The 25,240-nt window shown below is 37.2% G+C and overlaps 1 protein-coding gene and 1 pseudogene across 1 annotated transcript in view; one reads left to right on the plus strand and one right to left on the minus strand.

Annotated features, from left to right (window-relative positions):
* The window catches only part of LOC127409956 (cell death regulator Aven-like), a 29,832-nt pseudogene extending 25,110 nt beyond the window's left edge, over window positions 1-4,722 (plus strand).
* Window positions 4,723-4,870: 148 nt separating this feature from the next.
* The window catches only part of ryr3 (ryanodine receptor 3), a 134,627-nt gene continuing 114,257 nt past the window's right edge, over window positions 4,871-25,240 (minus strand). The window contains exons 74-102 of the mRNA XM_051645022.1: window positions 22,930-23,042; window positions 22,776-22,827; window positions 22,615-22,668; window positions 22,405-22,504; window positions 22,205-22,284; window positions 22,037-22,113; window positions 20,662-20,735; window positions 18,562-18,579; window positions 17,705-17,785; window positions 17,510-17,598; window positions 17,264-17,392; window positions 17,027-17,131; window positions 16,847-16,928; window positions 15,466-16,766; window positions 13,630-13,673; window positions 13,383-13,548; window positions 13,184-13,270; window positions 12,672-12,872; window positions 12,433-12,563; window positions 10,330-10,372; window positions 10,122-10,249; window positions 9,595-9,655; window positions 9,359-9,505; window positions 9,124-9,258; window positions 8,527-8,683; window positions 8,262-8,326; window positions 8,075-8,175; window positions 7,929-7,980; window positions 4,871-5,957 (exon numbers count right to left, since the gene is read on the minus strand). Coding sequence (XP_051500982.1) covers window positions 5,862-5,957; window positions 7,929-7,980; window positions 8,075-8,175; window positions 8,262-8,326; window positions 8,527-8,683; window positions 9,124-9,258; window positions 9,359-9,505; window positions 9,595-9,655; window positions 10,122-10,249; window positions 10,330-10,372; window positions 12,433-12,563; window positions 12,672-12,872; window positions 13,184-13,270; window positions 13,383-13,548; window positions 13,630-13,673; window positions 15,466-16,766; window positions 16,847-16,928; window positions 17,027-17,131; window positions 17,264-17,392; window positions 17,510-17,598; window positions 17,705-17,785; window positions 18,562-18,579; window positions 20,662-20,735; window positions 22,037-22,113; window positions 22,205-22,284; window positions 22,405-22,504; window positions 22,615-22,668; window positions 22,776-22,827; window positions 22,930-23,042 — 3,969 coding nt within the window. The 3' untranslated portion in view covers window positions 4,871-5,861. The remainder of the gene's footprint in view (window positions 5,958-7,928; window positions 7,981-8,074; window positions 8,176-8,261; window positions 8,327-8,526; window positions 8,684-9,123; window positions 9,259-9,358; window positions 9,506-9,594; window positions 9,656-10,121; window positions 10,250-10,329; window positions 10,373-12,432; window positions 12,564-12,671; window positions 12,873-13,183; window positions 13,271-13,382; window positions 13,549-13,629; window positions 13,674-15,465; window positions 16,767-16,846; window positions 16,929-17,026; window positions 17,132-17,263; window positions 17,393-17,509; window positions 17,599-17,704; window positions 17,786-18,561; window positions 18,580-20,661; window positions 20,736-22,036; window positions 22,114-22,204; window positions 22,285-22,404; window positions 22,505-22,614; window positions 22,669-22,775; window positions 22,828-22,929; window positions 23,043-25,240) is intronic.

A 25,240-nucleotide genomic window follows, 5' to 3' on the forward strand; every position in this document is an offset into this window, starting at 1 on the left:
TATAGTGGAAAAGAGGTTATCAGCACAGAGGTCCTTTCACTGCATGTTGAGAGTAAAAGTTTGTTTTAACTCGTTCTGTGTGTCCAAAGACGAGATCCACGGATCCATTTGTCATTGAATAATGTCTCTTTTAATACCGTTTCTGTTCTTTACAGTCAGTTGTTGATTTAAAAAGAAAAAAGAAAAAAAAAGACACATTTAATTCTAATCACACATGGATGCGCTAAAGAAATCATGCACATCTCCTCTGTTATATGCGCTTACTGGCTGATGCCACTAGTCTTAAAGAGACAGTACTGATTAAGCACATGTTCTACATATCAATATAAATTATTGTAAATAGTACAAATTATCAGTGGCGATTTTAGGGGGTGGCCTGTGGTGGCCTGGGCCACCCCTGAAATCTCATTGGCCACCCTGTGGCCACCCCAGAACTGATTGGTAGTTCATCATGTTCATCAACACAAGAACGAAAAACCAATAGAAACACCTGTCAATCAAAGATGACGTCTCAGGTCATTTGTTGATTTAGAGCCAAACCGACCCAGGGTCAGTTTTATATTTCTGACCAGTAGTGGTGGGACTGAAGCTGTGTGAGCTGATCTTTGATCAGTGGGGGGAGGGGCAGGCCGCGGGTGGCCAGGCAGGTGCCGCAGGTCACGGGCAGCGGGCACCAGGTCTGGAGTATAATGGTCGGTCAGAAGCACGAAGCTGACACGAGCTAGCGTCCACCTCCAACTTCCAAAGAGTTGACAACGTCGATTTGTGGTCAAAAAGAAAGCTGTTATTTGAGAGGTATGTTCATCTAATCTATCGTTTAATTTATCCCGAATTTCTATGTGAATGTGAAAATATTTTTTCATTGTTACAGTAGCTAGATTAAAGAGTAAGCTAGACCCTACACCACATTCAGCATGTTATCTTTATATTGACATGAAATATGAAATGCCATGTTTTCTGATTTAATGACGGAGGTGTGTAAAGCGTTTTACAGATGTATATGTTCAATAGCTAAAGTTATATATATGGCTAACCTGTGTGTGAAATGGAAGGGTTTGTGCTGTGACTGTACTTTAAATCTTTACATGAGTTATTTATGAGCTCTTTATGTGTATTATTGGTCAGTCAGACCAATAAAATCTTCAAAGTTTTTATACCTTATTTGACATTTTAAATATGCAGAGGCAGGGCAAATTGCACTTGAATGCCCCAAATGATTTGACTAACTATTTTATTTGGTAATATTCAAAGTAATTGAAGCTATCAGAACATGTGGAAAATAAACCTGAGTAGACACTGTAAATAGAGTTTTGTTTTTTACTGTATTCAGAGCTCAATCTGCAATTTTGGGGTTTCCAGACAGACACCTATAAGCCCTCGTAGCCAATTTCACACACTGATTTGTACCCAATTTAACAATATTTCTGCTGGACAGTGCAGTTATAGCTAATAAATGAATGAATAATTGATTGAATGATTGATTGAATTGCGCCTCAATCAGTTATCACCTGTACTTGTATCTTTTTATGATTATACACAATACCTGATGTTATACGCAGATTAATTCTCTACAATGAGAATAGCTCTTAAAACTGTGTAACTGGCTTTTCCTAAACAATTATTGATTTAAAAATGGATGTTATGTTAAAATAACCAGAGATTCCCTGAAACTGTAATAGGTTGAAATAGAACAGGAATAGAAAACTGTCAAATGTCAAAACAACAGTCTGATATTGAATACAAACAATTCAGTGAATGCTAACATGAGTTTAAGAATTCATTTATTCTACATGTGTAGATGTTGAAGCAAAGCAATGTGATATTTACACATTTTGATCATGTGCCATTCATAAAGGTTCTCCTTGTATCGCCACCCAACACTAGGTCTGTGCCCCATCTTGGCCACCCCAGTAAAAATGTCCTGGATACGCCACTGCAAATTATGCAAGTAAACAATAAAAATGTAACAAAAATATATGTGCAACATAATATATGCAATTTCAAGACATTCATTGATGGAATAGACTGAATTTAAACATATTTCAAAAGCTAAAATGTGACCAATTTGATGAAAAACTATTGATAAAATATAATTTGCAAAATGTATATTTTTGAATTGTACCTGGAAAGGTTGCCTAGAAGGTTACTTTATAATTAAGAGCATTAGCTGAGAGAGAATTTATGTTATATGTAAGCAATATTGACATTGTAACAGAATGTACCCATATGAATCGAGATTCGAATCGAAGCAAGAGCTTGTAAATCCGAATCGAATTGGGAGATCTGTATCAATACACAGCCCTAGTTTCAAAAGTTAAGCCACAAGATATTGTATAAACAATATCTGTGTTAACATGATTTAAGTGTGATAAAATCACTTACTAACCTTTACTGTGTAAAATTAAATCCAATTTTACAACTTCCTTTCCATGATGACGTAATGCTGTAAACCCTGTTATCAGGAGCGGACTGGGACTAAAAAGTGGCCCTGGCATTTCTGGCCTAGAGCGACCCACCAAAACCGGCCTGCAACACACCACACTATAACACACCGGCTCATTGATTTCATTTTCCGGCTCAATTTCAAATGTTTGTGTTAAATTTCTATTGACTGCTAGTCATGACAATGGGCCCCACCAGTGCAAAAATTGTCATAACTTTAAAACATATAAAACTGGATTTTTTTTTTTTAGAGAAAGTACTAAAAATAAGCACTTTATAGCTCAGACAAATTACATGTCCGAAAAATTTTCCCAACATACAGATGTTAGGTTAAAATGAACATGAAAGTGGAAAATGTGTATTTTATGTGCTGTGGCAAGTCAGCATTTCTTCAAAGTTTTTAAAGATCTCAATCACCTTTCAACTTTTTTCTATATGTGCAAATAAACTCTAGTCTTAGTTAATATGAGATTGTGGAAACAAGTATAATAATACTATATTATTTATGTATATATAGTTATAAAAGATCATAAAATGATGTTTAAAATAGTTAGATGAAGAAAATGTCACTCAGTAGGACACTAATGACAATGCTTAAAATTTCAATGTCAATTACTCACATAACTGTGTAAATGTTTATTTAAAAAAATCTATGAAAACAAAGTTAGCCAGAATATGTACATATATAAATATAATCAAATATAAATATACTGTATGTAAAAAAATAAATAAGCATTCCTCTTAAAGTGTAGAACTATGCAGATATTTTTCAGATTAATTGCTCATATTTTCACTCTATGCGAGTTTGTTGCATCTTTATATCTGCAGTGTTTTAATTCCTTCCCACATTATTCTTGAGAAAATGTCAAAAGCCCTATGCTTTGACAAGTGCTTTTTCTGCTGTCCTTTAAACCAAAAAAGCCTCAAATAGCCACAAAGTAATATTTTTAATGACTTATTTTCTGCATTTTTATCAGGCGTGAGCATTATTCAGCAAGCCGCACTTCAGCTCCCTGCTTTATGAATAAATTATGCAAATGACTATGTACTGCACATAGCTTTACTGTTTGCAGATTTTATATATGCTGCTGTTATTGTAGAGCTCATCTTATACTTGATATGTTGTCTTTGGGTGTCACCATTATCGTGATTTGTGTCAAAAAATGAGGTTAATGTGCACAAACGTAAATGGGCTGCAACGTGTAAGTAATTTCAAAGTCATTTAATTTTATCAAAATAAAAGTCATAATATTGGCTTTATCTTACAGAGTTCATTGAATATTCGCTCTGTAATGGGGTCCGCGTAGGCATGTTGGAGCCCAGGGCAGCTGTCTCTTTTGCCTGTAGGACAGGCGGTACTTGCCTAGCAACGGGCCGGCCCAAATTACCCAGCGGCCCACTGGGAAACCTCCCGGTGCTCCTGATGACCAGTCCGCCCCTGCCTGTATTTAAACAACTTTACAGCTCAAAAAAATAGACGAGTTTCAATAAGCTTCACATTTCTGCCTTTAAACCCTCCAAACATTGGCCCCATACACTAACATTGCAACTGCCTCATTGTAACCTAGATTTTTGCTTTTTGTTTGAGGAAAAGGAATGACAAGTATAAATTAATTTTTGTGGTAATAAACATTATGACACAAATGCTATCGATTAGGCTTAACTTGTATTAAACCAGGAATATTCCTTTAAAATGTGGAAAAATCTATGTGTTTTCAACCAAAAACATTTTAGTGTAGAAGTGGCCTAAAATGACTATAATGGCATTGCTTTGCAACTGCAAACAAACTACAGTTAGGACTTGGCAGAAGGATTGTTTATTCTAATTTTTTTTAATAAATGATTATTTTATTTTTTTGTCATATAGCTATTGCAGCCTGAGTAAGGGGGTTAGAATGAATAAGAACACCTGTTACCCATGTTGAAATCACTGTACTGCAATTCACCACCTCCTGTGGCTTATTGCTTTATTTTATCACCTCAAGTGGAGGAAGAGAAAACAGAACAAATGGTTGACATGAAAGAGCTGAAGCCAGAAGTGGAGAAGCTAAAGCCATGAATCAGGAAGTGTTAGAGGAAGATCTGGAGGACTGGTTGGACAGCATGATCTCTTGACCTGACACAGACACTTTCCTCCCTGGTGACTGACACTGACATGAATAAAATAAGCACATGCAGATATACTAATGCTGACATAGCCTCACCTCTGTGTGGACATAAACATCATAACATGTCGTGTGCCATTAAACGAATAGTCCTAATTCAGTCATCAAGTATAAAAACATGTTCCATGCATGTGTTACTTCTAAAAATGATGATGTGAGGCAATGCAACAGTTTTAAAACCTACCGTGAAAGGGACCTGTCATATGCTCACTCAATCATTTCACTCTTTAGATTGAGATTAAATGCAGTCACTGACAGCTGGGCATTATTGCATTAGCTACTTTATTTTCTTTACCCCCTCCCCAAAAGAAATGCAAATCACCAAAGCGACTACATACATACAAATGGCCATACAGTATTGACTTTTGTTCAATACATTTGTTACTGTTTTGTCATCCAATGTAGATGCTCCTTTTGATTAGCAATTGTGCTGCGTAAATGAGCAGGCAATCATGGTTTCGCAACAACCTTAACCAAACTTTAAAAATGCAGTGATAATCTCTATCCTTGAATCAACATCAACTAAAGCTGCAAAACTATTAACCTTGGTGAGACTGTTAGAGAAATCCAATCAAAACTCAAATGATAACTTGCAAAACATACAGGCAGGAACAAAATGTTTGCATAGTTTCTCGTCATAAGGCACTTTTATGTATGAGAAACATCTAGTGGAGTCTAGCAGATGATCGATGTTAGTTCTCATTCCACCAGTCATATTACCGTCCTTGAAATCATTGCACATTCATTATAGTCATTTTTTAATCAGACAGGCATAAATCTTGTTTGGCACTGAATACAAGAAGGTATTCTTGTGCATATTTGTGTAGACATTCATTCAACGCATCAAAAACATACATACGGTAACATCTCATCTCACAACTTAATGTGCATTTGTGAGTTAAGCAAATGGGGCAATATGTCAATTAACTATGTTTTTTTTTTTTTTTTTTTTTAAGGATCAAGCATGGTATTTTGGCAGGTTTTAATTTGGCAATGTGTCTACATGTTTTCAATGTTGTACTGAAGTTCACATTTTTGGTTTGATAACATTGAGTTCTCGATATGTTGCTGTCATTTCTGGTGTAGAAACAGCTGAGGTTTCGAGTGATTGGATGAACTGGTAATGCAGCATTTGATGAGTGCTAGTTTAGGATGTTGTGTCTAGCCTAAACAAGTCATGTAAATTTTAGAATCTTGTGCAGGATGGTGCTTGTAATTTCTCTTATATTTGGACTGAGAGCAACAACATGTCATCTAGCCCAACTGGTCCTCATATTGCTTCCGGAAACAGTCTCCAGCAGGGAAGAAATCCCAACATCTTTCCTGATACATCTTCCAGACAAACGACTCCTGTAAAAAACAGGATGATAGATGAAGTATGTGAAGTGTGTTAGATCACACAGTAAATAATCAGCCAACAAATTTTCTAGGGTTGGAATCTAGAACTGCTTTCGTAAAAAATAAAAAAAGATCAGAACCGAACAATTTTCATGATGTTTGTTAATTCTTCCTCCTATTTGTGTGAATACAATACTCTGATGGTGTTTCCTCAATTATTGGTGGGGGGCAGGGTACTAAAAGTATCTTTAAGTGGAATCAAAAATGGGCCTGATTCACGAAACATTCCTATGAATAAAATCCTTCTTAAAGGGGTCATGACATGAGGAATACAATTTTCCATGACCTTTTGACAAATAACAGGACACTGTACTATAAAAACATACTGTAAGACACAGAACTCAAAAAGTCCTCCTCACTGCAAAAAGAGCATTTGTTGAAACCAAGCTGCCAAAACGGCTCATTCTCTACTTCCTCCAAATTGTGATATCACACTGTGGTAGAAATGTGCATCTGACCCCCTCCACACCACATCAATGCCTGCTTTACCTTTAATCACTTCTGTAGCCCACCCAGTAGCTGTGAGCAGTGAGATGACAAGTAGAGAAAGCAGGGGCCGGTTGCACCAGCTATACGTACGTTACAACTTAGCCTAGTCGTGGCGTAAATGGGCACTAAGTCACAATTTACACACTACTAAATATTTGAGCATTGCACCATTAAACTTACGTAGGACGTAACCCTACGCATAAACTAAATATATACACAAGCCTCCGACCAGGAGTAACGGATGGAATAAAAAAGTAGACTTATATTTTATGACATCAATGAGCTCATGTTTTGCGTGACAGGCTCCAATCTTTTCGACATGTATATGATGAGGTTAGCATCTATACTTGTTTACATTTACGGGAGAAAACATTATGCAAAAAACGTACCTCTTCAGCATGAACCCGATCTAACGGTGCACTTTCCTGTGTACGGTGTCAAGTTTCAACATTTACGATATAAGATATTAAAATGAATAAATGTCTATTTTTTCCAGCCTGTTGTATAAGTAATTATTTATTTATTGTCCCTTATTCGTTTTAGATACAGTTATTGAATATTATTTACATAGGCTAAATATACCATTAATGAAATCTTGTTTTGTTACCTATTGTATTTTAATGGGGATATAATTTATTACAGCTGAAAGTTACGTGAGCAAACAAGGTTTGAACATCAACCATAATGAGATAAAACTGAAATTCACGGCTTTTTAATACTTTTGTGTACAAGTTTGAAGGCTGTTTATTGGATCAATACAGGTAAACGTCATAATATGTGACTACACATCACTTTACGGAGAGCTTATGACCGCTAGTTAAGTCTTGCCTTAAGAACAGGTGGTGCAACCAAATTAAGCACTGACTTAGTTACAAACTAACAAGTAGTTACTAAGCCCTTAGTGTGAACTTTACGTCCCAATTTACGTGAGAACTTGTGCACCCCTGACCAGGTCAGTTAAGAGCAGAGAGCCAGTCACAACAGTGGGCGTTTACTGTCAAGTCTTAAAAGACTTTAAGAACCCAAAAACGGAGCATTTTTGATAGAGGCTCAGAATGAGGGTGGAAAATGATCATGTTTTACAAATATATGACTTTACTAATATTACATAAGTGAACATTAAGGATCATTTTAAAATAATAATAATAAAAAAAAAACAAATGCATATCATTACCCCCTTAACTACTACTTTCTTCTTATTTTCTAACTTTTTCTATTATTTTTTCGACTTCTGATGAATGATCTTCATGAATTGCTCTTAGTAACATTCTTTCAACTTTTTATATTCTTAAAAAAAAAAAAAACATTTTTAAAGAACATTTCCATTAATCCAGCCCCTGACCTGGAAACGTTTAATTTTTTACGATTCCCTTCTCTAAAATTCTCAGTCATTATTTTTGCTCTTTTTGGGGGGGGGGGGGTTTAGTGGATTACCTGACCAGTGTGTTCAGTCTCATCTTTGTTGATAAGATACATCAGGAAGAATCTGTTTAAAAAGAATATTTGAACATTCAGATGCGTTAAAATAATATAAAACTTTTTTTGTTACTTACAGCAAGTTAGATAGAATGTATACTCACAAATAGTTGGCCAGATTGTGCTCTTGTAAGGTATGGGTCTCAAATCCATGTGGGGTTCTGTCAAAATAGTCATTCCCGATTCCACAGATAAAGCATTTTGTCTAGATGAAAAGACAAACAGTTTAAACATGAACAAACTGTGCTCTTTTCAGACCTCCTTGGAGAACATGTGGCAGCAATCACTCACCTCCATGTCCTCTTTCACCTGCTCCTGCTGGTCTCGCAACTCACCAAAGGCATCAATGATCAAACCTGGTTTGTCAATAAAAGCATACAGAGTACACTGATAAAGACCCTTGACCATTATGTTTGTATTCTAAACATAGAAGATATTGGCTATGAGGTTATGTATAGTTGGGTAGACTTGTTACATGTTGGTACTTGTTGCTATGTAAAACCAGTATTGATATAGAGTTGGGCATGTTAATTGGGCATGTTAATCAGCGCAGTACCCTGAATGATGGCCAGCAGAATGACGATGACGAAGAAAAAGAAGGTGATATCAAACAGAATGCGGTAGAGCTCGGATGGGTCACCGGCTGGGTCCTCGATTTCGTCACCGATGCCACCGCCAGCTCTTACACCCACGTACATGTGGAAAAGGTAGCACTGAGGAGGAATGGAAATTATTTGATTTGATATTTTATGGTTTTATTTGTTTACTGAATTAGCCATTACTTAATACTATTACTTAACAATAAAGTAAAGTGTGTAATTTCTGTGACCCAAACGGAACTGTGATCAGTTTAGGTGACTCTTGGGATGGATCCGTTTATGAACTTTCCCCAATAAAAGTATACAAAAGGTGTTTACATGACAATCCACATTGTCATCTTATAAAGCATAATCAGTGTAAGTTTGTGCATCTAAATGCATCCATTGGCTCAAGCAGTGGTGTGAGTTTGGGTCAAGACTATCTGTTTTGCCAAAAAATGGAAGACTGTTTGAGAACAGTCATTATTTTTGCAATTTAAGTAAAAAATATATGTTGTTTTAAACATTCTGGTTTAAGCCAAGAGATTATTTTCAAAATGAGAAGCTGAACTCACGGTCATCATATCATCACACTTCATGTCAGGCGCATCCTCATCCTCACTCTTGTTGTAGAACTTGCGGAAAAAGTTAAAGGCCACCACGGTGTACAGATAGACCACGACTGCCAGGAGGCCCACGGTCAACACCAACTATTCAAATGTAGACAGTATTAAATTATAATAAAATTACAAGGAACAGTGCTTTGTGGTAAAACTGTGCTACAGTCACCCCCTGGTGGATGAGACTTGCCTGCTTGCCATTGTGAGTTACAGAAGAAAGAATGGTTCTCAATGTCTTGAAGCCCATGGCTATATCCAGCAAATGAGCAGCAAAGAAGAAGTTGTTGTAATGTCCAAGAATAGACATAGTGGTGTACCAGATCAGGTAGAGGAAAGACTGAAATGAAAGACAAAAGTTGCATTGTACAGCACAGTGTTCTTCTAAAAGACAATCTTCCTAACATATTTTAATCTGAGCGTACTCACATTGTCAGTTAGCACCACTCCCATTTTCCAGATGTGGTACTTGGTATCAATAGAGCTCAACCTGGAATTAAAAAACAAAACAGTCATGATCCCTGTGCTGATTTATTTTCTATTGAAACATGAAGTTGGGGAGGTACATAACGAAGAGCTCATCTATTTTTTAATAGCCTATAGTTTACATTGCAGTCATGAAAAATGATATGTCACTTGCTATTGCTAGTTGGCTTTAGGTGGTATTAGGGGGATGGGGCATTTTCATTCCCACAGAAAGCCTTTTATTAAACAAAAATTTGAATACGGCCATGAGTGCAAGACTAAATAAATATTTTTGGTCTTTTTTTCCCAGTAGGTAAAACCTGTACATTTTAAATGCTTGTGTGTTTGCTAAAAGTACAATTTTAGGAGTATACTAGCATATAGATTGCGTCAAAGCTAACAGACATTGACTAAAAGCCACAAAACTCCAATCTTGATTTCATGGGGTCTGTAAGGCTCTAAACAAATGCTTTCAGGCTACTTTGACTCACCAGGACAGCAGGGAGGCTTCCTTCACCACAGCTTCCTCAGTGGGATCAAAGTCCAAAGCACTCTTATCCAAACCCAGAAGTTCAGCTATGCGCTCAGCACCATACAAGTCACCATATTTATTAATGACCTAAAGAGGAGAGTGGACATTCCACTGAATAGAAGCGCCATCAATTGGTAACAGGTAGAGTTTACTGTGATTTTGCTTACCTTCCTCTTCACAAATTTGTCCCAGTAATTGTTAGGGAAGGACCTGCAAGATCGGCAAAATGATTTCTAAGCACTAAAAGCACATGATATTGAAATAATGGATGCATTCAAGGAATTATGACAGGAAACTACATATTTAAGACTTTCAGATTAAAATATCAGTTATCATCAATTACTGTGTTAATTACATAAGTACTGTATAATACTAATGAACAGTATGTAATTAAGTGGAGCTACTTTGTGAACTTACTTGGAGCTAACTTTGTGAATACACAAATGTTAATATAGTACTGATGATTACTAAAGTAAATTATTATAGTAACTTGTAATATGTGTAACATTAACCATTTCAAAGGACAGTTCACCAAAATTTTTAAATTCTATCATAATTTACTCACTCTCATGTCATCCTGTATTACTTATTTTCTTATGCAGAGTATAAATGTTTTTAATAGTCTTTAAAAAAGGACCCAAAAGTATCGTAAAAGTAGTCCATGTGACTTGCATGCGAGTCAGTTTAGACAACCATCTCTCATAACCAGTGTCAGAAATTAACTTTTACATTAAAGGTGCACTCAGTCATTTTTTTTTTTTTTTTTTCCCCAAGTATGTGAAGTGGCTTACATTGGCTTACACTGACACCTAGTGGCCTGGATGCTGCATCATTCAACAGTAGTACCAATTTCAGTTACCAATGTCACTGTAGAAATTCACTATGCACATTAAGTCAGGATTAATTTAATCATGCTAACTAATTGTATTATAACAGCGCAGTTACTGAGATTAAATGAGTAGTATTCAGCTGGTCATGTGATGCTAACATGGCTGCCCCCATGAGGCCCCCTGCCCCATGTACAATAAAAGAGCTTTTATAAGGTTACTGATATGACTGAACTCTTCATCTCACATGAGTGGTCATGATTTTATACATATGTTTCAAAATGAGTATTACATTTTTTTTAGAAGTAAAAATTTTTAAATAAGGAAACCTTTCAGGAAAATATTTTTCTGGGGCGTTTTAAATTTATATATATATATATATATATATATATATATATATATATATATATATATATATATATATATAATATTAATATAATATTAAAGAGCTCCTATTATGGTTTTTAAACATGCCTAATTTTGTTTTAAAGGTCTCATACAATAGATCAAAAAAACATTTTAATTTGCTCATAATTTAAATTGCAGCATTACCTTTTTTTCCCAGTGTCAAAAATGACTCGTTCAATGATCCGTTCTAAAGGATTCATTCTAAACTCCTCCTTTCAGAGAGCCTACTCTGCTCTGACTGGTCAGATGTCCCAGTCTGTTGTGATTGGTCTATTGCTTAGTGTAGTGTTTGAAGGCGGGTCAAAGCTGTTCGCAAGCAGCCAATTAAGACTAGAGGTGGGTTTTTTGTTACCAGATTACATAGGTTAGTACAGGAAGTAAGTCTGGAATTACTAACGACTCGTTTCAGGTGTTCAGAATCGGTTCTTTCTTTTGGGAGTTAATAACTCCATTTGTCGTGCACTTTGATTTTTGAAACTTTGCAGACTTTTTTACATTCACAAACAGCTATATAACACTATATGAAAGGTAATATTTGAAAAACCATATTAGGTGCTCTTTAAGGTTCATATTATATCTTTTACATTTATATAACACCATTATATAAATTTAATTAAAGTGTCCATCTTTTATTTAAATACTTGAATTTTATTATTTAATTTACACAATTTCTCAATCTTAATAATTAGATTGAGGATATATTACCTCATAGCCATAAAATTAAATCAACATCAAATCATAATTTATTTGATAATATGTATAACTAGGCTTAGAATAGAATAGTACTAGCCCAGATGTTACAAATAAAAGATTTTGCTCCTACATATTGAATCTGAGGCATTTTTGTCACTTTCTGTGGCTTTTTTGACCAGAGCACTCCTCAATTTCTGACCCTGCTCATGAACACGCAACGGATGTCAATATTTTCACAGAAAAAAAAAAAAAACATTTTTGCATGAACAATTCCTTTAATGTAAAGTGTTTCCAGCATTAAGAAGTGAGAATGAATGGAATAGAATATGAAGGGCTTCTTACGGAGTTGCAATAACCAAACGATCCCACTGTCCTTTGATGTCATCATCGGACGGCTGCTCAGTAATATACAAACCATCAAACTCAAGCTTCCTAGCGATTTCTTTCTCTCGCTTAAACACGACTAAAGGAACCTGCAGAGAGGAGAAGACAAGGTTGCATTAGCAACACTGTTAAGCAGCATCTGGCTTTGACACACCGTTAATCCAGATAAACAAACTAGGAATGTAATCATGATAAACCTTGAGGCAGTAATATCCAATGACACAGAGAAAGGAGATGACCGTGTGCAATATAGCCAAGAAAGTCAAAGTGGGTGCCATATAGCCAGTGCTCTCCTGAAGAATGAAGTATTCCATGCCTTCATCATCATCTTCATTACCCTCATCATCTTCACCACCCCAGGATCCTTCCTCTTCCTCATCATCATATTCTCCAGTGACCTTTAGAGAGTGTCAATATTTAAACTTGTTAGAAAGTATTTTTACAAAATAGGTGATTCAAAATGTGTGTGGAGTCCTTAATTTACATTTTTAATGCATTTAGGCCACGTCTACACTAACTGATTTTCGTTTGAAAACTTTCAGTTTTTGAATGCCATCGTCATTGATGGTTATAGAGAGTGTTTTCAGACCTGTTTTAGTGGAGGAAAACACCGTTCCAGTGTGGATGAAAAGTGTAAATGTAGCAAAGTCAATGCGTTTTCAAAAACATTAGTGTGGACGTGGCCTTAAAGTTGATAGAAAATGGACACCTTGTAAAAGAGCAGGATGAAGTTGATGGCAAAGGCCACAAACAGAGCCAGAAAACGAAGGTTGTAGAAATTACGAGCCAGGTAGTTCTGAAAAAATAAAATAAATAATAATAATAATTTTTCGGTGATAAAATGATATTCATCTTTGCCAATGACACAGACAAATGACATTTTCCTACAAGCCAAATCTAAAACTTACCAGCATTTTGGTTTTATAGACTTCAAGTCCAGCAAAGAAGCTAGCCATGTATGCTTGAGATTCTTCTTTTTGTGATCCACGTTTGGCTTTTGGTGATGGTTTTGCTTCTGCTGATTCCTCAGGTGTTTCCTCTTTAGCCTTCTCTTCTTTCTCCTGATTCTCTGTGCTATAAGATATTGGTATATCATCACAAACTGACAAAGAAATAACCAAAAAACAACATATAAATACAACAGACATAACTTACTCTGCTTTCTCTGTCTCTGACTCTGGCTTCTCTGCAGCTACTTTCTGTGTAATAAAAATAAACAATTTACTGTTTGAAATCTATTGTCTTTTCCCTTTAGAACAGTACAAAATTACATGAAACGTCTAATAAAATATAACAAGGAAAGATACTAGGGCATGCTTGACTACTTGTTTTTAAGTCATCCAGAAAAATAGTCGACTAGCTGATGGGTCAATATGTAAAGAAATTAGAGGTTGCATTAAAATGTTTTTTACTGAATTTTCAAAGGCATTGACAGATAATTCCAAATGATGTCTGCCATTGTTGCATTTTTTGTCAAAATTGTGTAAATACAAGAAAGAAAAGCATTTAAATAGCACACCAGTTTTCATTTGAACCAAACCTTATATGGTTTACTGAAAGTGCAGCTTCACTCATTTTGCTTGCCATTTATGGGATGCAGTTTCTCTACAGATTAATTTTCCTCATGCTGTCATGTATACACCTTTTTCCTCAACGCAGAAGTGTGCCATGATTTATAACGGAAGTCTGTTGTCATTTTCTGTCCAGTGTTTTCACTTGCATCAGTAGGGCTGGGTATTGATACAGATTTCCAGATTAGATTCCAATTCACAAGCTCTCGATTCGGGCCTTCTATCAAGGTACATTACAAAAATATTAATTTTACTAATAATACTTTATTCATTTTTCATCATTTTGGTCACATTTTGGCTTTTTAAAAATGAACAAATCCATGTATTCAATCAATAAATAAAATTATATTTCATATATAATTTTTTTGTTACATGTTTGTTTATTTGCATAATTTACAAGTATTTACCTTGATTTGTTGAACAAGCTATAACCGGTACTGTCTTGTTAATAAAACCGGCATTTCTGTATAGCGCATCTGTAAATGAGCGCATGTTAACGAGAGAGGGCTCAAATGGCTTTATCTCATCTGTGCCATGCATGATTAGAATTAAATGTTTATTTTTTTTTTTTTTTTGATCAACAACTGACTGTAGAGAACAGAAAGGGTATTAAAAGAGATATTATTCAATGACAAATGGGTTGCGTGAATCTCATCTTTGGACACGTGGAGCAACTTTTACTCTCAAAACGCAGTCAAAGGATCTTGCTGATGAATACTCCACCACTATACTACACAAGTAGTGAAATGTAAACATTTACCAGCCAGTTGCCAAATATATACATTTTAGTCGTATAGCGTGAAATTTGGTTGCAAATGCAAGACAGATCTTGGGATTTAATAATCAATGTCAAATTCAAATGAAGATCGTGATGCATCGGAAAATCTATATTTTTACCCAGCCCTACACATCAGCATATGTTTTTCGCGGATAATGTGATGTTTAGCGCATTCAATTTGTAAAAATTGCTACATAAAAAAACGTGGCTCCCTAGTGCAGATTCTTTCCAGAGTCACGATTATTGTCTATTGACGGTGCCTAACCCGTCAAAGTTTAACCAGTATGTAGATGACATGAAGCGATGGTCCAGGGTTAGTTATGTTGATATCATTAAGTACTTTGAGTTTTTATGACAGCCAACAACAGCACAAGTTGAGCCTTAACAAATTTTTACTCCAACTAACACGTAAAATGGTTGTTGTTCTCTGTCTGGATCACTCGTTTCAGTAGTTTTTACACTGCTAATTATGAAGACCGGAACCAGAAAACAGACCAGCGGCAATCAGAATCATCATGGCGGCGCCCAGTGAAGTTATGCGATCCACTACTAGTCGACACAGTCCCAACGCATCAACTAGTGGCTAATCCAATAGTCGCCACGTTTATTGACTAGACGGTGCAACCCCTTATAGACACAAACCTGGCTCTTCTTCTCAACCGGGGCACTGGCCTCAGTCATAACTTCACAGACATCACCTAGACCAGGTTCTGCCCCATGCTTCCCCTCTTTCTTCCCAGTTGGTGTCATGAGATCCATGATCATATCAGTCTCCAGCTTCTCAGCACCAGCACCAGTCATTTGTACCATATCTGGTGACACCACTAGCTCGTTGCTTTCTGTTTTTTCTGCTTCCAGTACATCGCAATGGATTCCGAATTGTGTAGGATCAGGCATATTACCCAAGATATCCGTCACTTTCATGTTCTTAGCCCCCTCTACAAAACCCCCTCCAAACATGGAGGACCAAATAATATGGAAGAATCCAAAGATAATGCTGAAAATGCCTTTGAAGAACCCGGTAAAGAGCCTCCAGAAGAACAGAAAGAACCCTGTGATCATTTCCCTGATGGTCAGTTTTCTGAATTTCTTAAACTGTTTGCGCATGCTCTTCAAAGTCAGCATTTGACGGAAATTAGCCACGCTCTTCTTGACAGAGGCGCAAGCTGCTGTAAAGGCCGATGCAGACTCGAGAGAGGCACCTTCCTCCTCAGAAAATCCTTCAAGAAAACTTTGCAATTCTTCGTCTTCATCCTCCTCAGGTCGTTCTGCAACGTCTGGCTCAGAAATCTGAGACGCGAGCTGCATCTCAAAGATTGTGTCTTCGCAGAAGTTCACAAATAACTCCATCTTCTCGCTCTCACCACCCTCATTGACCACATCGAAGATGAACTGTCTTTTGGACTCTTTGACTTGAGGCTTCTCCCATTGGGTTCTGCTAGACTCACTGATCTCAAAGTAAACCCTTTCTATCCTCTTGGCACCACCCATGATTTCAATACGGCCCAGGAATGGTTCAAAGTAGATGAGGACACTTTCAGCCAGGTCTAAGAAAGTGGATAGGCGAGAGTCGTTGGGCATGTGTTCTGATAGGTTTGTGAGCAGCACAGCCACATTAAAGCCAATGTCCTTGGCCGGTTCATGGAAGCGTTCCACAAACTCAGCATAGTTAAACATGTCATTTTCATCTGCCTCAACACAGGAGAGAAGAAACTCGATCTCAGACTGTGTGTATTGCTTTTGGCTCTCCATAGACTTATGGAAATCCTTCTTGGATATAACGCCTTTACAGTCTGGGTCGTACTCCTTGAAGTTATCAGATGTAGTTAAGTTCTTCAGTTTGAGGAACATGTCGAAGAACTTAAGGATCATTTCCACATTGCCGGAGGACTCCACTAAAGTGTCGACCATCTGCTTACCGATAGTTCCATTCACCACATTACCTGTGTGCAAAGAATAACATGCAGTTAACTGAAACCATTACTATTTCCTCTGTGATACTTAAAAGACAAAAAACTCTTACCCTCTAAAAGAGATAACATCATGACCACCATGTCCTTCTGCAAGTCCATCAGTTCCTTCAACAGCTCAATTTGACTAGAATCCTGAGTGAGAACAGTAATGCATTTTGATTGAACTTCAGTGTCTTCAGAGGCATCATCTCTGCTAAAAGCTAGACATTAAAAGTGTCACCACTGGTTACCTGAGACAGTTTCATTTGCATATTGGCGAAAACATGCAGGAACCCAACCACTGCATCCCACAACCTGCTGTGTGCCAAACTTTGCTGATTCCCAATACAAGGGCCCTAAAAAAGTAAATATTGTATTTGAAAAAGTTAATACAACTATTATGAAATGCAATGAGGCCCATAGATGTCTAATATAGTGTACCAGTGCTTCATACAATGTATAGCTGGAGAATAGAGCACATTCATTACCTGGATATACTCAGTGAGTGAGTTAAAGATTTGTTTGGCTACTGCTAAAGCTTTGGAGAAGTTAAGTTGCCCAGCCTCATCCATGACATCTTTCCCAGAGTAATACCAGTAAAAATCGCTTATGGATTCCTGGTGATGAAAACAAATATGTCCATTTCCTCAGAATGAAGTTGAGAAGATTCATGAGTATTCAATGTTTTGGTTGATTCCATAAATATGCATGTATGCATTTAGTTTATGTGTTACTTGTAGGCGTAATAGGTAGTCCACAGTGCTTATGATGATGTTGACTGTAGTAGTGTTCCCAGTCTGGGTCCGCAGGAAGTTTTGGAAATCTGTTGAGGGCATTTAAAATGCATAAGTTAAAGAGTAAAGAGTCACTCAAGCATTGTTAATGGTGAGTTTTTCTTAGCAAATCTTGATTCTGATAAACAGTCTTACCATTATTGTGGCCCTCACACAGAAGTTGCAAAAACCTGAATAGATCCTTTGTGAAGTCATCATTTTGAAGTACTTTGGAACCTTAAAACATTAAAGTGGAATGTGATTAACCTATTTATGGATTATGTTGTAGAGCTAAGCAACTTATTTTCATCAGTCTCAAGCAAGCAGGTGACTAGCACATATTTTGGGAGCTTGCTTCACTTAGGATGAGGAAGGCTTGCAACTGCATCCCAAGAGCTGACTGGAAAAAGAAAAGCTTGTAGATTATTACACAGAATGACAGAGATTTCAAGAAGCTGGGTTAGCAAAGGTAACTTTCACAAGGACTGTGCATATTATATGCAGGATATAAAAACTGTGTTATACTCCAACTGAATGTAATAGAATCATATCTTCAGAAATTATACTTTCATAATTCATAAATACTTGTGAAAGTTAGTCATGTAAGGAACCAGCTTTGTGAAATAGCTCCGGATTCACAGCATGGCAAAGCTCTTTACTCATTTTGTAACTGTAGGCTGGTCTTTTGCTCAGTGTACACCTCGTTTGACATGTATTAATATTTTTCAACACAGTTTGACTACAGATGATTTGTAATGTTCACATGGAAAACAAAAGCTTCCCATTCAGTGAACAAGATTTAGTTTAGTAAAGGGAATGAGGTAAATGAGCCTGGCTTAGTTCTTAGTTCTGTCTTAATTCTGTGTGTCAGCATGCATTAGTCTCTACAAGCCAGCACTGAAGAATAGTGCATTCGTATCGTTAGTAGCAGGGGAGAGGGAACAACGTTTCTAGGAATGGCGACATGCCATGGGACAGCATTGCGAAATGAGGAGTAGCTAAACTGTATTTACCCCGATCACGCATGTTGACTGCAATCCAGTTTAAAATGATAGAAGACAAACAAAGAGAGCAGACATAAGCAAATGGAAAGAGACTGAATTTCAGAACGAAATAAGACTAGTCTTTTAGTGAGAGAATGGACATGCAGTTACAAGGTGTAGACAGACAGATTTCAGGCATGTTAAATGGAATGTAAGACCTTTAGTTTTTCATTAGATTAATGCATACATAACAATGAAATTGTGACTGGACCACATATACACTGATCAGCCACAACATTAAAACCACCTGCTTAATATTGTGCAGGTCCCCCTCGTGCTGCCAAAACAGTTCCGTATTTCTGTTCTGAGATGCTATTCTTCTCACCACAATTGTACAGAGCAGTTACCTTAGACAGTGGGATCTTGCCTTAGAGTTACCGTAGACTTTGTCATTTTGAACCAGTCTGGCCATTCTCTGTTGACCTCTCATCAGCAAGGCATTTCCATCCACAGAACTGCTGCTCACTAGATGTTTTTTGTTTTTGGCACCATTTGGAGTAAATTCTAGAGACTGTTGTGTGTGAAAATCCCAGGAGATCAGCAGTTACAGAAATACTCAAACCAGCCCGTCAGGCACCAACAATCATCCATGCAGTTATCTAATCAGCCAATTGTGTGGCAGCAGTGCAGTGAATAAAATCATGCAGATACGGGTCAGGAGCTTCAGTTAATGTTCACATCAACCATCAGAATGGGGAAAAAATTTGATCTGAATGATTTGGACCGTGACATCATTGTTGGTGCCAGATGGGCTTGTATGTGTATTTCTGTAACTGCTGATCTCCTGGGATTTTCACGCACAACAGTCTCTGGAGTTTACTCAGAATGGTGCCAAAAACAAAAAACATCCAGTGAGCGGCAGTTCTGTGGACGGAAATGCCTTGTTGATGAGAGAGGTCAACAGAGAATGGCCAGACTAGTTCGAACTGACAAAGTCTACGGTAACTCAGATAACTGCTCTGTACAATTATGGTGAGAAGAATAGCATCTCAGAATGCTATTCTGACATGCAGGTTGGCGCTGTTTTGGTGGCACGAGGGGGACCTACACAATATTTGGCAGGTGGTTTTAATGTTGTGGCTGATCGGTGTATAGCATATTATTCATAGGAACTGGGCAAGGCTTAAGTAATTAAAGATATTAGTACTATTATCAAAACAGTGGGTTGAATCATATTCTGTATCACAAAACTAAAAACTAAAAAAAACCCTACAAATTATGTTTCACCTTTGTCACGTCTACCTTCTACTTTCAACATCAATACACATTTTCAACAAGGTCAGGATATTTTACTTTGTTCACCCTTAATAAAGAGTGTGCAATTAAGCTTAATTTATGGTTTGAATGAAAAAGAAAACATTATTGTTTAGACATTTATATTCATGTATAGCAACATAACACCAGTCACTTAATTTCATGTTTAAGATTAAGCCTTTTAATGACTGGACAACAAAACAAAATGTTAGACAACACATAGACACCAACTGACAACAAAAACTGCAGATGAAACTAATAGACTTGATATTGCATGATTAGAATACTGCAGCTTCCATTGTTCCAGTGACTCCATACACACGCATTAATTGTGCCGTTCAAAAAGTTATCATGACACAGGACCATAATACCATGGAAAAAAAAACTATACCATGTCAAACAGTACTGAAAAGAAACAAATTCACTTATGTTTAAACACAAAATTGAAAGGTGATGTGTGTAATTTATTCAATGTTAAAATACTTCTATCCTACAAGTAAGCCATTCATTGGTTGTTTCTCAAAAAAGCATAAACACTGGCTCTGTGGCGCAATCAAAACTTTCTTCTGTTTGTTTGAGTATCCCAACCACCCCGACAAAGCAACATTAGCTCAACCAATAGTGTAAATTTGTCTGATCTGTTCAACCAATGAAAATATCATTATTTTTATATATTTTGTCAGAAATTACACACTTCAACTTTAAGTCTTTAATGAAGTGTAATGGTAGGGGAAGGATGATGCAGATATTGTCAAATAGACTTTCTGTTCATTATCAATGCAGATAGAAAAAGAATAGAATAAGTTATTGGCTTACCTGACCCCTCTTCAGTCACCATTCCAAGACTCTCTGCCTTATTTTGCCTTTCAAATGCATTCAAATCCAGCACACTGCGAGAGATACAGAGAAACAGTCACATTAAAATTTACACTCACTGAGCACTTTATTAGGAACACTTTACAAATACTGGGTAGGGCCTCCCTTTGCTCTCAAAACAGACTCAATTCTTCGTGGCATGGTTTCCACAAGATGTTAGAAACATTCCTTTGAGATTCTGGTCTTTGTTGACATTCTGCAGATTTGTCAGCTGCACATTCATGCTATGAATCTCCCATTCTACCACATCTCAAAGGTGTTCTATTGGATTCAGATCTGGTGACTAGGAAGGCCATTGAAGAACAGTGAACTCATTATGTTCATGAAACCAGTTTGAGATGACTTTTGTTATGTGACAAGGTGCATAATCATGCTGGAAGTAGCCATTAGAAGATTTTTGGCCATGAAGGGATGCACATGGTCAGATACAATACTCAAATAGGCTGTGGCATTCAAGCATTGATTTATTGGTATTTACGGGCCCAAAGTGTGCCAAGAAAATATTTCTCACACCATTACACCAGAGCCACCAGCCTGGACTGTTGACACTAGGCAGGTTGGGTCCATGGATTCATGCTGTTGGCACCAAATTCTGACCCTACCATCTGTGTGCCTCAACAGAAATTGAGATTCATCAGACCAGGCTACATTTTCCAGTCTTCAACTGTTCAGTTTTGGTGAGCCTGTGCCTACAGCAGCCTCAGCTCTCTGATCTTGGCTGACAGAAGTGGAACTCGACGTGGTCTTCTGCTGTTGTAGCCCATCCACCTAAAGGTTTGACGTGTTGTGCGTTCTGAGATGCTATTCTGCTCACAACAATTGTACAGAGTGGTTATCTGAGTTACCGTAGCCTTTCTGTCAGCTCAAACCAGTCTGGCCATTCTCAGTTGATCTCTCTCATTAACAAGGCGTTTCCGTCTGCAGAACTGCCACTCACTGGATGTTTTTTGTTTTTGGCACCATTCTGAGTAAATTCTTGAGACTGCTGTGCGTGAAAATCCCAGGAGATCAGCAGTTACAGAAATACACAAACCAGCCCGTCTGGCACCTACAATCATGCCACGGTCGAAATCACAAAGATCCAATTTTACCCCCATTCTGATGGTTGATGTGAACATTTACTGAAGCTCCTGACCAGTATCTGCCTGATTTTATGCATTGCACTGCTGCCACACGATTGGCTGATTAGAAAATCACATGAATAATTAGGTGTACAAGTGTTCCTAATAAAGTGCTTAGAGTGTATACTGTATTTCAAGTAATAATTGCTGCAGGACAAAATGGGTGATCAGTGCAGGTCCGTATTCACACCCACCTGCAAGACTGCATTAGTCCAGACAGACTTTTAAAGAAGCCAGCATCTCGTTTTTCTTTCAAATAATCCAGCATTTTCTAAAGACATATAAAGCATTATTAGCATATTAACTAAGTGTCAATAACCTGTGTGAGAAAAAAAACTCACAAAAAAGTCAAGCTGCTGTACCTGCTGTACACGAACATTGCCTCCATTTAGGATAGAAATGCCCAATTTGAGGGTGCCAGTCACCATGGGACCAAGTCGGCCTGCAATCAGACAAAGGTTCATGTTATGCTGCTATGCAATTGTTATATACTGTATGTATATAAACCAATGACTCAAGACTGAAGAGAGAGCAAAAGGGGAACAGAAATAGAGACATGTACCTTTACTGGCACTGATCATCTGTAATACCATTTCAGCAGCCCCACGAGCATGAAGTCTGGCCTGCTGGTACAGAATCTTCTGCTTCTCCATTTCTTTTTCCTGTGAGAAAAGACAAAAACTTTAAACTGATAGTTCTAAAATATTTTGATAGTACAGAAGCACAAAAAAATCACATTTAAATCTGTACCTACTGTACGTCACAGTCATACCTCAAAAGTTTTTTCTTTTCCCTCTTCTTCTACTTCTTCACTCTCAGCACAGCTCTGTAATATAAAATATTTACCCTCTTCAATCCTTTGCAGTTTTATTAATATCTGACTCTTCAGATCACATTTACAACATAAATGTAAAGAATTAAATTAGTAAATACCTTTGCCATCATATCAGCATAAGCTATATACAGAGAATCCTCTTCTAGGAAACTAGAAAGGCAATGAGACAAACAAAAGTCAGCTATTTATTATTATGAACAAAATGTCTTGGTTACTTTGACATTTTACATTTTATATGTATGTATGCATCACCTTCTCTCAGTCAGAGCGTTGTGACTGAAGTGAAGGATAAGCTGATGAAGAGGGTCAGGCTGAACATCAGCTTCCTCTTCCTCTTCATCCTCTACCACAGTCATGGGTGTTTTCTGCAGGACGAGCCATTAAAGTTATAAAGAAATCACTTCTCGATCACCAGCATTCTCTTTCTCTCTATCTCTGCTCATATGAGCATTCGTACAAGCAAAGGTGAATAACTGTTCTTGCCATAATCAGAGGTGTCATTTTATAAAAAAGTTTATAAAACGTTACTTTAACACTTGTCCTGTAGTTTTGTTGTTATCCTAAGCATATTATAAGCACACTTACTACCTTTCTCACATCAAAATAAACCATATTATCTTGCATATGTAATAAATGCCACACTTTAATAACCCACTCACTCACAAACCATGCTCATTGTCATTATAACTTTTACATGTCACATACCAAAACATTAGATCACATTTATTACACAACCTCATAAAACACTTATAGGAATACAGTAGTTCACCCAAAAATGAATGCACTCTCATGCTATCCCAGATGTGTATGACTTTCTTTTTTCTGCAGAACACAAACGAATATTTCTAGAAGAATATTGCAGCTCTGTAGGTCTATACAATGCAAGTGAATGGGGTCCAACACTTTCAAGCTCCAAAAACCAGATAAAGTCTTTTGAAAATTATAAAAGTAATCCATAAGATTCCAGTGGTTTAATCCATGTCTTCTGAAGCGATCCAGTTGGTTTTGTATGAGAACAGACCAAAATGTAAAATACTGTAAATCTGGCCATTACAGTTTCTTGGCACGATCATGATTTCAAGCTCGATTACACTTCCTAGACGCATGTGCAGAGTGCTAGATGGCACTAAGAAGTGTACTCAAGCTTGAAATCATGATCGCCAAGGAGACAGCAGATGTCAAGATTTATAGTGAATTTTAGTAACATTTTGGTCTGTTCTCACCCCAAACTGATTGGATCGCTTCAGAAGACATGGATTTAACCACTGGAGTCTTATGGATAAATTTTATGCTGGCTTTTTTTTATTTATTTATTTCCTCCCCTTTTTCTCACCAATCTGTAATGCCCAATTCCCAATGCGCTCTAAGTCCTCGTGGGTGTGGACTTACACGTCCTCTGCCTCGATCCGGGTGGCAGAGGACGAATCTCAGTTGCCTCCGTGTCTGAGACATTCAATCCACGCATCTTATCACGTGGCTTGTTGAGCGCGTTACCACGGAGACATAGCGCGTGTGGAGGCTTCATGCTATTCTCCACGGCATCCACGCACAACTCACCACGCGCCCCACCGAGAGGGAACCACATTATAGTGACCACGAGGAGGTTACCCCATGTGACTCTACCCTCCCTAGCAACCGGGCCAATTTGGTTGCTTTGGAGACCTTGCTGGAGTCAACTTTTATGCTGACTTTAAGTGCATTTTGTAGCTTGAAAGTGTTGGACCCCATTCACTTGCATTGTATGGACCTAAGAATCTAAAAATCTTTACTTGTGTTCTGCAGAAGAAAGAAAGTCATACAGATTTGGGGTGGCATAATGATGAGTAAATGATGAGAGAATTTTCATTTTTGGGTGAACTATTCCTTTAAAGTTGTTCTCTTTGGTTATATGAAATAAACACATTTCATTTCAATGCATTCCAGTTATTTTTCAGCATTACGTCCCTAATATTTTGAGACAAGGGGCTCCAAATTAAAATGAGACATGCAGTTATTCTACACAAAGACACACTTAAATGTAATCAAGGTCAGTGTCTCTCTGTTCAGGTCCTGTGAAACCACTTTTAAACAACAAAACTGGTAAAAAAAAAGAAAAAAGATTGCTCTGTGATTTGTATCGGAAGTTGGATTAGAAGTGTTGCAATAACTAGGTTAAATTTATTGGATCCTTTACATCCACTGGGCCTCAGCTGAGAAACACTTGTTTGGATGACATAGTGTTCTCACTGAGCATGGTCACTGGGGTCTGAGAAGGTGCTTTGGAGACCAATGACCAGCTCAGGATATACATGCAAATTCACACAGAGACATGGCAATGGAAATGGTTTTGCAGTGTGTGTTAAGTTTATATATCGATGCAAGTAATGATCTTCATTAACAAACATTTCATATTTAAAAGGTTTTTCCACAGGATTTTTACATTGAGCACCCAATTATATGTAATATTTGGTTCGCTTAGTAAGGAAATAAAAACATACTTATTTAGTCTGTGCTATAAACTGACCAACTTTTAGTTCAAAAAATGTCAACCTTGTTTGCGTATCTTAAATTTCACCTGCTCGGC

The sequence above is a fragment of the Myxocyprinus asiaticus genome, chromosome 19 (genome assembly GCF_019703515.2).
Source record: "Myxocyprinus asiaticus isolate MX2 ecotype Aquarium Trade chromosome 19, UBuf_Myxa_2, whole genome shotgun sequence".
Taxonomy (NCBI): domain Eukaryota; kingdom Metazoa; phylum Chordata; class Actinopteri; order Cypriniformes; family Catostomidae; genus Myxocyprinus; species Myxocyprinus asiaticus.